Genomic DNA, 14,090 nt, shown 5'->3' with positions numbered 1-14,090 from the left:
CTGTGTGTCTGGTTCTGTTTCTCCCCAGATGTCTGTGTGTCTGGTTCTGTTTCTCCCCAGATGTCTGTGTGTCTCGTTCTGTTTCTCCCCAGATGTCTGTTTGTCTGGTTCTGTTTCTCCCCAGATGTCTGTGTGTCTGGTTCTGTTTCTCCCCAGATGTCTGTTTGTCTGGTTCTGTTTCTCCCCAGATGTCTGTTTGTCTGGTTCTGTTTCACCCCAGATGTCTGTGTGTCTGGTTCTGTTTCTTCCCAGATGTCTGTGTGTCTGGTTCTGTTTCTCCCCAGATGTCTGTGTGTCTGGTTCTGTTTCTCCCCAGATGTCTGTTTGTCTGGTTCTGTTCTCCCCAGATGTCTGTTTGTCTGGTTCTGTTTCTCCCCAGATGTCTGTGTGTCTGGTTCTGTTTCTCCCCAGATGTCTGTTTGTCTGGTTCTGTTTCTCCCCAGATGTCTGTGTGTCTGGTTCTGTTTCACCCCAGATGTCTGTGTGTCTGGTTCTGTTTCTCCCCAGATGTCTGTGTGTCTGGTTCTGTTTCTCCCCAGATGTCTGTGTGTCTGGTTCTGTTTCTCCCCAGATGTCTGTTTGTCTGGTTCTGTTTCTCCCCAGATGTCTGTTTGTCTGGTTCTGTTTCTCCCCAGATGTCTGTGTGTCTGGTTCTGTTTCTCCCCAGATGTCTGTGTGTCTGGTTCTGTTTCTCCCCAGATGTCTGTGTGTCTGGTTCTGTTTCTCCCCAGATGTCTGTGTGTCTGGTTCTGTTTCTCCCCAGATGTCTGTGTGTCTGGTTCTGTTTCTCCCCAGATGTCTGTGTGTCTGGTTCTGTTTCTCCCCAGATGTCTGTGTGTCTGGTTCTGTTTCTCCCCAGATGTCTGTTTGTCTGGTTCTGTTTCTCCCCAGATGTCTGTGTGTCTGGTTCTGTTTCTCCCCAGATGTCTGTGTGTCTGGTTCTGTTTCTCCCCAGATGTCTGTGTGTCTGGTTCTGTTTCTCCCCAGATGTCTGTTTGTCTGGTTCTGTTTCTCCCCAGATGTCTGTTTGCCTCCAGGTCAGTGTAGCGCCTGATGGTTCACCATTATCATTCAAGGCTGATGCTCGCTAGACAACACACACACACACACACACACACACACACACATATACACTCCTCTATCGCTCGCAACAAATTCAAACCATCTATTGCTATTTTCACTGAAATGAGAGACCAAAGTGACTGGTCTCGGTGTCCCTCCCCACCTCAAGCTTCAGATTCAGCTACTAGCTACTGTAGCATTCTTTGTAGTGATTTGTCTTTTAAAACTAACAAAAAACTGTTCAAGGTCAGAGTTTCATAAAACACACACACACACACACACACACAAAACACAGCGGTTTGTAAACTCAATTGTGTAGTTAAAACAGTCACATTTTATTCACAAAAGGCCAAATCATTTTGGTAACTGTGTCCAATAGTTAATTAACACTGCTACACTCGAGGCCATGCTTGGAAACTAGGAAGCCCATAATCCCCCTCTCAGTACTGCTGAATGGCTGTTCTGTGTTACCACTGATCTGGCTTCTCTCTTAACAGGCTGGTAGCTCCGTCAGTCTAGCCACACACTACCGTTATTATATATACATCACTGTGTGTGTGTGTGTGTGTGTGTGTGTGTGTGTGTGTGTGTGTGTGTGTGTGTGTGTGTGTGTGTGTGCGTGTGCGTGTGCGTGTGTTTGTGTATGTGTGTATGTGTGTGCGCGTGCATGTGTGTGTGTTTGTGTGTGTATGTGTGTGCGTCTACTGTAGACCAGGGAATGAGTGAGGCTCATAGCCTCATAGCTCAGTAATAACCATGTTGGGGGAAGGGTGGGTGTAGTGGTTTTTCATTGTCCTCAATGGGTTCTGGAGCACTTTGGGCTATAGCATGATTCAAGTCTAAGAGGAGGCCCCCCTGTTTTTATGGTAGGCTCACCTGGAGCTGAGGGGGTTGTTAAAGGCCCCCAGCGCATTAAACGTTAATTAAGATCATGTTAAATCACTGGATACATGCCAGTAGCCTCTACCCCTGCTCCCTCTCTCTCTCTCTCTCTCTCTCTCTCTCTCTCTCTCTCTCTCTCTCTCTCTCTCTCTCTCTCTCTCTCTCTTCCCCTCTCTCTCCTTCCGCTCTCTCTCACTCTCTCTCTTTCTCTCTCTCTCTCCTTCTACCCCTCTGCTCTCTCTCTGTTCCCCCTCATCTCTCTATCCTCCCCTTCATCCCCCTCTCCTCTCCTTCCTCCATCTCTCCATCTTTACCTCAGGGTGGTGATTGAATGGGTCTGGACGTTGTGATATATAATTGTTTCCAGATTAATGTCACTTTAATCAGCGACCGCCAAGAATTGTCCCGACAAATAATGAAGCATTGATGTCTATAAGAGGCTGATTAATTCTGCAGCTTGACCCATAGGCGCGCACACACACACACACACACACACACACACACACACACACACACACACACACACACACACACCTACACACACACACACACACACACACACACTGTACATACACACACAGATGGACACACAGATACATACTGTACATACACACACAGGTACATACATACTGTACATACACACACAGATGGACACACACACACACACACACAGTCCTCCCTGTCCCGATGTGAGTGGAATATGATGGAAGTAAATGAGAAATCTTTAGTGCAATTAGCTGGTAAATTGCTGCCCCTTTGCTCAGGGTTCAGGGATGATTGCTGCTGTTTTCTTAACCCTGACGTTCCATTAAGAACCCTGGCGTTCCATTAAGAACCCTGACGCTCCATTAATTCTATTAAGGGATCCTGTTCCACTCTGGGAAAAGGAGAGGATGACGGCCAATCAAGCTGCCACCTGAGCCAGTGTGTGTATGTGTGAGCTAATGTGAAGTTACAGCAAGCAACATCTGAGTCAATTTGTGTGTATGTTAGTGTGAAGCCATAGCAACGACATCTAAGATTGTGTAAGCGATTTAGGGACTGGGTGTTGGCTTTATAAGACAACAGATTGACACACACACACACATATGTATATGTACAGCATTCATACGTTGATGCGTAACAACAAGCTAAGTGTCTGATAAAGTATGTGTCATCTTTAATCTCCCCCCCCCCTCCCGTCACAACGGAGAGAGAAATCCTAGAGGTTTACATGTGAGGATGGTCACGGCCACACACTCTGGGTCACATGGGATATCCATCACATTTTCAAACACATGTGGTGTATGTGTGTATGTGTGTGTGTGTGTGTGTGTGCGCGCGAGTGTGTAAGGGTGCCTATGCTCGTAAGTACACTACTAACACTCTGGTAAATAGTCTGCCCTGTTTTTTTCTCCTCTCCTTAACCGCTCGCTCTCCTCTCTTTCTCTCTCTCTCCTTTTTTCTCTTTCAAGCTCACAATCCGGATATTAGAGTCAAAGGTACTGTGGTCTCTCTTTCTTCTGCCCCCCCCCCCCATCGTGCTGTGTGGTACATGTGACCGGCCATAGATTCCCAGTAACCCTTCTCCCTCTTTTTCTTTTCATCTCTTTTTATCTCTGATTCTGATTCATTGATGTATTGATTCAGTGATTCGGTCTTCTATTGTTACTGTGACTATTTGTTTCTCATGTCTTCATGTCTTGGTACTGTGGGGGAAATCCAATATCATGTCCTTTCTTGGAGCATGGGAGGATGTTCGGTAACTACCAGGCATGGTAGAACTGGGGCGTTTTTTTTTTAGCCCACATAACCCACCAACCACTGCTCTCGAACGCCCCCGCGTTGGGCACCGGGAGAGGCCAGAAACGTTCCAGCGGCACGATAGAATAACATTGAAATAACGTCATCTAAGCTCAAGCAGCTGACTAGACCTTTTTTTGTTAAAGCAGGGGTGTTATCCTAGATGCTTTGCCTCACTGCTTTTTGTTTACGTGTCAGTCTTTTCTTTTGTTTGTTTTTTGCTTTCCCCGAATTGACAATGAAGAATGGCACCTTAAAACGTCCAAACAACGTGATTATACGTTTAGTTGTTAATAAATTGATGGTGTGTTACTAGCACCATCAATGCCTTTTGTAGAGAACTAAGAATTGGAGGCCTTTAAGCTGAAGTGGAGATATGGACTACTTCTTTAACCCTCGACCCTCGACCTTCCAACAGAGCTATCTCCACCGCACACAGAGTGGTATCAGTCTCTCTCTCTCTCTCGCGCTCTGTCTTCCCTTCTCTGTATCCCCCTGTCTTCCAACAGTATGTCCACGGAATCCTGCCTCCTCCCTTCCTCTCTCCTCTCCTCTCCCCTCCTCCCTTCCTCTCTCCTCTCTCCTCTCTCCTCTCCTCCTCCCTTCCTCTCCTCCTCTCCCCTCCTCTCTCCTCTCCTCTCCTCTCTCCTCTCCTCCTCTCCTCCTCTCTTCCTCTCTTTTCTTTTATGTGTCTGTCAGTCGGTCTGCGACCTCCTTCACAGAGACTGAAGTACTGAGTTTTTTTTGTTCATTTTTCTTTCCCAAATTTTTCTCCTTTTCCTTGGCCCCCTCTAATCGCAGGATTTAAAGGTAATTCATACAAAAGCCCCAGGGAGATTGTCATGAACAATCACTCTCCGCTCTCCTGTTTTTCCCTCTCTCTCTTTCTTTCTTTCTTTCTTTCTCTCTTGTCTTGAAGCACGGCGTAAACGTGTCTTTGTACCAGTCTCTCACTGTTTTTTGTGGTCCTTTTACTGGTTATCTCCATTCTTGTCTGTCTTAAAATCTGTTTCCAATACGCACGCACACACACACACACACACACACACACACACACACACACACACACACACACACACACACACACACACGTCTGCCATTTTGTTTGGATTTCCCAAAACTCAAACACACACACCTACACACACACACACACACACACACACACCTACACACACACGCGCGCAACCCACACACCACTGACCACCCTTCACACATGGTTCTTCCGTTTTGTTGGAAAATCCTTGTTGGTCGTGTTTCCATGCATCCGCGGCCTGTATGACCTCCTGACTGTCTAGCCTAGTCGCCGGGCTGCTTTCACTTCCTCCTGGGCTTTGCTTCTATATTATTACAATTGTATTATTCTCTTGTTTGTTATTATTCTGTGTAAAGGAATGTGACCTAGGCATAAAGTATAGCTGTGGAGGCAGGGACTCAAGCCAGAGCCCTCCCTATACTTTGTGTCCCTATTGTATTGTAGCTTCACATGGATGTGCCAATAGCTACTACTATCAAAAACTGAAGAAGGCAGAGGAAAATCGATTTAGGGCTTTCGTTTGGGTTCTTTGATTTCTGATTCGGGCTATTTTGGGACATTGTCATTATCAAATCTCCCTGAAATTAATGACACGTTATATTTTGGCTTCTTCTTCTGTAATGTATGGTGCATTTTGATTCCTTTTGCTCTCTACTCAATTTCCATTTCCAACAGTTGTACTTCTGACATCCTCTCTTACTTGACTTAATGAAAGGCAAAATTCATATTTTCTTTCAAATTCTTCAACGGTTAACAAGGTTAACGAAGGGTTCTTCGCGAGGCTTATATCGTTCATGTGAAATTACAACATCTGTGCATTTCACAGGCCTGTCTAACTGTCTGATTATATGTCACACTGTCGGTTATATGTTAAGTTCACCAGAAGCCTTTTCATTTTGGTTGGTTATCTACCTGTTAATCTGAATCTGTTTATGTTGATTGTTCATTTGTTTGTTCTCATCGAAAAACTGAGAGGGGGGATCTCCTCAAAAAAGGAGGACACAGTCACTCACGCATGTGTTCACACACAATCCTGAATCCCAGAGCAGCACCTACATACAGACACACCACCATGTTGATATGAGATACACAAGCGCACTCACACACTCCCATAATCACACTCTCCCCCTCCCTTATTCTCACCTATGCATGCACGCACACACACACACACACACACACACACACACACACACACACACACACACACACACACACACACACACACACACACACACACACACACACACACACACACACCCTCGGCCACACACACTCCTCCCTTCCCTATACACACATAACCCTCCTATGTGTGTGAGCGTGTATTAACTCTCCATGCTCTGGTCTGCTACAGAGGGCTGCCCAGGCCTGTGTAACAACAACGGCCGCTGTACCCTGGACCAGAACGGATGGCACTGCGTCTGCCAGTCCGGGTGGCGCGGGGCAGGATGCGACGTCGCCATGGAGACCCTCTGCACCGACGGCAAGGATAACGAAGGAGGTGAGACACGTAGAAGAAAACTTTGTTGTCCGTTACATTTTCACAAAATGGACATTTGTCTTTGGCTCTGGGTTACGTTACGTTATATGCCAGACATTTTCATTAGAAGTCACTTCCAGTACAGGGAGTTCATACATCTGAACTGTGCGTATTGTGTGTGATCCTTGCTGGGATTGAACCCACAACCACATTATATGTGGATCTCTGCACTCTGTAAAGCTCCGACTGAAGAAGGCGGTGGCGTCACCACTATAGAGGCCTGTTAATAAAGAAATAAAAGAAGGAACAAGTCACGTCCTGATTAGTTTTGGAAGAGGGGGATGAGGGAGGGGTGGGGGAACGACGAGGTGGGGGTGTGTCAATCGCGGCGGCAAGGTTTTTATCACCCCTCCGCCCGGTGGTAGCTGGTCGCCAGATGTACGCCGAGCTTTTAATAACCTCACAAAGACAATTGGCAGCCTTTCATGAGCTCCACATCCTACCTCCCTCCTTTCTTTCACCTCTCTTTTCCCTCTCCTCCTCTCCCCCTTTCCTGTGGATGTCACCTGTGGGAGACGGAGCAAATCTCGCTCCCACACAAAGGCCTTGGAAAACAGCAGGCAGGCTGGCTGTTGAAGTAGCAGAGAGAGAAGTCTTTCTCCTTCTTTATTTCTCTCTCTCTCTATCCCTCTCCACTTTCCTTCTTCCTCACTCACTCACACTTTCTTTCACACTCTTTCTTTCTCTTCCATTCTCTTTGTCTCGCTCTCTCTCGCTCTCGCACTCTCTCTCTCGCTCGCTCTCACGCTCTCTCTCCCTCCGTTAGATAGGTTAGTGAGGGAGGGAGCGAGAGAGAGAGAGCAAGAGAGCGAAAGAAAGCGAGAGAAAACGAGAGAAAGCGAGTATATTTAGCCTACAGTTATCCCATCCAAGGCAGCAGTCAGGATGGAGGAACCAGGCAGTTTGTCACCACAGCCAGGGGTTAGAGGTTGACTAATAACTTTGAACAACTGGGCCTGCTATTTGCTCTCACAGGAACACGGCCAATCACATTCTGAAAGCCCAACCAAATACAACCACTTATAACAAAACAAACCTTTGACCACCTGACAAAAAGAGCAACTGGAGGTAGATTTGTTTTTAACTTGGTTAAAAGTATTTTGTTCGTGAATTCACTGTATATGGTTCCTTTAGAGTTATCAGAGAGAATCTGATCTGGATCCCATTCCTTACTCCTCTTGTTTGCCTCTTCATAACTCTCTATCTCTCTCAGACGGCCTGGTTGACTGTATGGACCCGGACTGTTGCCTCCAGACATCCTGTCAGACCCAGCCGTACTGCCGCGGCTCCCCGGACCCCTCTGACATCATCAGTCAGAGCCCGTCCAGCCTGATGCCCCAGCATGCCGCACGCTCCTTCTACCAACGCATCCGCTTCCTGGTTGGACCAGAGGGCAGCCACGTCATCACCGGGGACAACCCCTTCAACAAGAGGTGAGCATTCTCATTTCCCATTTATTTGAACAGGTTAGTGTGTGTGTGTGTGTGTGTGTGTGTGTGTGTGTGTGTGTGTGTGTGTGTGTGTGTGTGTGTGTGTGTGTGTGTGGAGGGCTGTGGCGGTCATGACATTTTGTCAGACGGTTATTGTCAGACTATTCTCAATTGAATTTTGTCTTTACTAATATGTAAAACGTGTTTTGATTTAAAATGGCCCATTATCAAAGGGGCAGGAACAGGGGCAAAAAATGCATCCATTTGCACTCTAATAATGAATGGAGGCCGCTTTTACATTTTAGTCATTTAGCAGACGCTCTTATCCAGAGCGACTTACAGTAGTGAATGCATACATTTCAGAAATTTTTTCTCTGTATTGGTCCCCCGTGGGAATCGAACCCACAACCCTGGCGTTGCAAACACCATGCTCTACCATCCGAGCCACACGGGACCTTTTCTGATGGTCAGTTACTTCAACCATGCTTCTCTGGTTATTTCACTCCATGCATCAACAACTGTTTGAGGAGCACGCAGCCTCTTGCTGAGCAACAGCTGATATTCTGCCCAAAACTTTGTATGCCATCTCCAACCCTGTTCCTGCAGCTACCCAGTGCTTCATTTGGGAAACCAAATGAAATCTGTTCGGGAACATCGATAGTAACATGTTTTCACAACGAAACATATTTCATTAAACTGTTGCGCTGAGAAAGGTATGAAGGGGAGAGAGGAGGACATGGAAATGCATGGTTCTGTAGCTAAATGTAATGTGTCCGCCTATTAATTATGAAAATATAAAAAAGGCCCTATTACTAGGCTATTTCAAATCAAATACAAATCCACTATACTTGTAGGCTAACTGTAAGCTGCCCTGCACAATCAATGAACCAACAGCATCTCCTAGGCCAATACATTCTCTCCCAGACTCATGGATAGAACGTTTGGAGCGTAGCATAAGGTAACCATTCCATCCAGTATGCGTGATAATACAGTCCACACTCAAAGGTGATTTACTAGAATTTGTTTAATTTTGGAGTGTAGGCTAGACCAATTATGTACCAAAGACATCTGATTATAATCAGTTTTGATGTTTTTCTGCCATGTGTAATATGCGGTAGGCTATGTATTGTATAACAGCACAAGGGCTTGGGCTCATAGGCCTTTGAATATGCTTCAGCTCTATTATGCGTATGTGTGTTTTGAATGAATCCTCACCTTAGAAAGCTGTCCATTTCATTGTGTTAAGCTTTGAAACAACATCCACAACGACCACGTTTTCCACTCAGTTTCAACCTGTTGTTGAACTTCTGAGTTTTAAAATCACTGTACTGTTTTGATGATAAGTGTTTGATGTGATTTTCGATTGCGTTTGGTTAGAGGGACAATAGAGCTCTGAGTACCAGGCCATTAGCGACCTGATGGTCGTTAGCGAATTGGGTACTACCAACGCATGTCCAGAGTGCAAGACCATACCATGGCAAATGGTGTGTCCCCGTGTGTGTGTGTGTGTGTGTGTGTGTGTGTGTGTGTGTGTGTGTGTGTGTGTTTGGTTGCCTTGGTGACAACCAGCCAGGTGGATACAGTGGTCTATAACAATGTTGTCTATAACCATGAAAGTTTGTTTCTCCATACTGGACAACAACATGAGTCATATACCATGACCAGCTTCCGTTATGGTCATTCTCAAAGGTCTTATGACTATTTAACCTTGAACGTTGCTTTAATTCAGTCCAGAGTGCCGTGCACGTTTGTGATTATATTCACAATCACAGTTGATCTAGAAGCAAATCGATTTCAGTAAGAGCTGAACTAACCAGCCGGTAGAGATTAGCTTATGTTTAGAAAGCAAACTTCATTTCCACACAGCGATAACAGAGTTAAATAGAGATGCTAAACACGGTGCTCACTGGAGAGAACAGAACAGTCTGATCATCTGATAAAGCAGGAAGAAGTGTGGAGAAATGGGAGGCCGGAACAAACAAATGAGGAGAGAGGGAGAGAGGTGGACAGAGAGAGATGGAGAAAGACCGAGAGATGGAGAGAGAGGGAGATGGAAAAAGAAATGGAGAAAGACAGAGACATGGAGAGAGAGAGAGACAGAAATATGGAGAGAGAAAGAGAGAGGGACGGAGAGCGAAAGAAAGATAGATATATGGAGATAAAGGGAGAGAGTCAAGTTCACATCTGTCCTGTGTTAGACCCACCTATCCGGGGGCTTTGTTTAGCCAGTAGTGCTAACACAGAGCATGTGCCTGAACATTTCCTTTAGCCTCTGCCAGCCAGCCATCCAACACACACACACACACACACACACACGCACGGGATCCGCCGTAATCCCCAACCAAACAACAGCTCCTCAGCATCAACATGTGAACAAACAAGGCTCTCGCAGACCCGCTCTGCTTCTCCTCCTCCTCGTCCATCTCTTCTTCTCCTCCTCCGTCTGGGTGTATTGACATGCCACTCTCCGTCAACAGAGATAGAGAGCTCGTCGTTTAGTAGGAAATGACACTCGAGCAAGAGACTGGAATAGAGATATTATTCAGGGTGGCAATTCATTCAAAAGAGACATACTCAGTAATGAAGTACAGATGTAGGATCTTAATTTGAGCCAGTTTGATACAGCAGGAAAACAATCCTGCATCAACAGGAAATGTGAATATACAATTAATGGACATTTTTGTAGGGGTCGATACATTTTTTGTAAAGGAAAATCAAGTCAAACACACTACAAGTTCTACATTTCCTGCATTGCAGTAAAGTTCTCCTGCAGCATGGTGATCAAATTAAGACCCTACATCTGTAGTCTGTGATTGTTTTGCATTGCGGCGCAGAGCAGACATCCTGTAAGTGACTGTCTGCAGCACAACAAGGACAGGAAGAGCAAAAACCTGTTTACACCTACATTATTATTGACTTCTCCAAACCTCCAATTGAAATAGTTTCACTGCTTTAAGAGCAGGCACTACCAAGGCTTTCTGCCAAGGATATTGGATAAAAACACGTCGGACGCCTTTGTGTGTCTCAACTTCCTACGCTAAAGCTTTATTTTCCTTTGTCTGCCATAACAGTCTAACAATACAATTGCAGAACATTTTCATTTCAGAGTTTGTTTAAATGCAATCCTTTGGGTCCCTTATACAGGTTCTAGTTACTGGGAATAAGGAGTCTGAATAGACTAGGAAGTATGTTATTATTCCTCTTCATGGAAAATTAGGCATGTGGCCACCAACGCTTCACTACTTTATGTGGTGGCTCACATACACATACACACACACTCACACACACACACACAGCTGAATTTAGATAAGACCGCTTCTTTGACACGCTTCAGCAAACTCTAGAAGAGGGAGACGAGCAATGGAACTTAAAGCTGCGGTATTTTAAGCAGGAAGACCGACCCCGACCTGTCTCTTGTTTTAGGTCCTTCCCTCAGTGTTGTTATATTGCACACAGATTTCAAGCGGATTAACGCTCGCGGACTAGTTGGTCTTGGCTCTGTTGACTTCACTTATGGCCCTGTTCTGTGTAGTGATGTTGTGGTCTCGTGGTCAAGGGCCCGGTTAATTGGTCCTCTGACTGGGGTTAGCAGGGTTGAGGGTTCAAATCCCAGGTGCCGGGTCACAGCTGTGGAGCCCCGGGGGCGATTCGAAGCGGTATCCTTGAATGACTTTGGTGAGAGGCCAGCTGGGAGGCTAGAGACTAATCTGTCTGATAATAACTACATGGAGGATATCCTGGACTGTGGTGTGGTGTCCAGCCCACAACATCCTCAATTCTGAATGAATTAAAACCTTTATTGACAAAGAAATTATTTCAGACAGCAGACATGGACGTGACAATCAATGCCAGTACAACATGTACAAATATTTAGAGAAAAATGAATACTTTGTATTTTACAGAGGTGACAGTGACACTGATACTTTCTAACTCCAAGCCACATTCCATGACATGCAACCATGTAAAAAAGGAAATATCACCAGTCAGTTACTGCGGCGCTGCCTGTTGCCCACAGCAACCTTTGTCATGCTTATTATGAGAGCGAGAGAGAAAGAGAGAGAGAGAGATGTGTGCCAGTGGGTGGGGAAAGGTTAAGGGTTAACTAAAGGTGTCATTTTGTCATGCACCAGAATAATGATAATACTAGACTAATGATAATACCAGACTGATGATAATACCAGACTGATGATAATACCAGACTAATGATAATACCCGAGTAATTATAATACCAGACTAATGATAATACCAGAGTAATGATAATACCAGAGTAATGATAATACCAGAGTAATGATAATACCAGACTAATGATAATACCAGAGTAATGATAATACCAGACTAATGATAATACCAGACTAATGATAGTACCAGCGTAATGATAATACCAGAGTAATTATAATACCAGACTAATGATAATACCAGAGTAATGATAATACTAGACTAATGATAATACCAGACTAATGATAATACCAGAGTAATGTTAATACCAGACTAATGATAATACCAGACTAATGATAATACCAGACTAATGATAATACCAGCGTAATGCTAATACCAGAGTAATTATAATACCAGACTAATGATAATACCAGAGTAATGATAATACCAGACTAATGATAATACCAGAGTAATGATAATACCAGAGTAATGATAATACCAGACAAATGATAATACCAGACTAATGATAATACCAGCGTAATGCTAATACCAGAGTAATTATAATACCAGACTAATGATAATACCAGAGTAATGATAATACCAGACTAATGATAATACCAGAGTAATGATAATACCAGAGTAATGATAATACCAGACAAATGATAATACCAGACTAATGATAATACCAGAGTAATGATAATACCAGAGTAATGATAATACCAGACAAATGATAATACCAGACTAATGATAATACCAGACTAATGATAATACCAGAGTAATGATAATACCAGACAAATGATAATACCAGACTAATGATAATACCAGACTAATGATAATACCAGAGTAATGATAATACTAGACTAATGATAATACCAGACTATTGATAATACCAGACAAATGATAATACCAGAGTAATGATAATACCAGAGTAATGATAATACCAGAGTGATAGTACCAGAGTAATGATAATACCAGAGTAATGATAATACCAGAGTAATGATAGTACCAGAGTAATGATAATACCAGAGTAATGATAATACCGGAGTAATGATAATACCGGAGTAATGATAATACCGGAGTAATGATAATACCAGAGTACTGATAATACCAGACTAATGATAATACCAGACACATGATAATACCAGAGTACTGATAATACCAGAGTAATGATAATACCAGAGTAATGATAATACCAGACACATGATAATACCAGAGTACTGATAATACCAGAGTAATGATAGTACCAGAGTAATGATAATACCAGAGTAATGATAGTGCCAGAGTAATGATAATACCAGACTAATGATAGTACCAGAGTAATGATAGTACCAGAGTAATGATAATACTAGAGTAATGATAATACTAGAGTAATGATAATACTAGAGTAATGATAGTACCAGAGTAATGATAGTACCAGAGTAATGATAAATCCCAGAGTAATGATAATACCAGACTAATGATAATACCATAGTAATGATAATACCAGAGTAATAATAATACCAGAGTAATGATAATACCAGAGTAATGATAATACCAGAGTAATGATAGTACCATAGTAATGATAGTATCAGAGTAATGATAATACCAGAGTAATGATAATACCATAGTAATGATAGTACCATAGTAATGATAGTACCAGAGTAATGATAATACCAGAGTAATGATAATACCAGAGTAATGATAATACCAGAGTAATGATAGTACCAGAGTAATGATAATACCAGAGTAATGATAGTACCAGAGTAATGATAATACCAGAGTAATGATAATACCAGAGTAATGATAATACCATAGTAATGATAATACCAGAGTAATGATAATACCATAGTAATGATAGTACCAGAGTAATGATAATACCAGAGTAATGATAGTACCTTGCAGCGTCTATTGAACATGAACGTCTTTTGAACATGCTTAGAAACACTCAGACACCAGAACAGTGACAATTGGGTATGAGTGCGTCCCAACTGCCACCCTATTCCCTACATAGTGAACCACTTTTGGTCAAAAGTATAGGGTGCCAATAGGGTGCCATTTGGGACACAGGCACTGTTTTACGGTGACAGGCACTGAGACAACCTCCCTAAGCAAATGGAAGGCATAAATTACAGCTACATTAAGGACCCCATTCCCCCCCCCCCCCCCCCCCACACACACACACACACACATACAGGTATTAATGAGGCGAGGACGCTGGGTAATTTGTAAT

The 14,090-nt window shown here is 43.7% G+C and overlaps 1 protein-coding gene across 9 annotated transcripts in view; it reads left to right on the top strand.

The window, feature by feature from the left end:
* The window catches only part of LOC115202196 (teneurin-3), a 425,097-nt gene that overhangs the window by 339,523 nt on the left and 71,484 nt on the right, over window positions 1-14,090 (top strand). For 4 of the 9 annotated variants that reach the window (XM_029766165.1, XM_029766167.1, XM_029766162.1 and 1 more), the window contains 2 exons: window positions 6,111-6,257; window positions 7,510-7,729. In XM_029766165.1, coding sequence (XP_029622025.1) covers window positions 6,111-6,257; window positions 7,510-7,729 — 367 coding nt within the window. Of the gene's footprint in view, window positions 1-3,398; window positions 3,426-4,527; window positions 4,537-6,110; window positions 6,258-7,509; window positions 7,730-14,090 lie in introns of all 9 variants that reach the window. The other 5 variants (XM_029766158.1, XM_029766163.1, XM_029766160.1 and 2 more) reach the window with 2 other exon arrangements.

Source organism: Salmo trutta, chromosome 11, assembly GCF_901001165.1.
Source record: "Salmo trutta chromosome 11, fSalTru1.1, whole genome shotgun sequence".
Classification (NCBI taxonomy): domain Eukaryota; kingdom Metazoa; phylum Chordata; class Actinopteri; order Salmoniformes; family Salmonidae; genus Salmo; species Salmo trutta.
The sequence above is the reverse complement of the archived record's forward strand: the minus strand, read 5'-3'. Positions and strand labels throughout refer to the sequence as shown.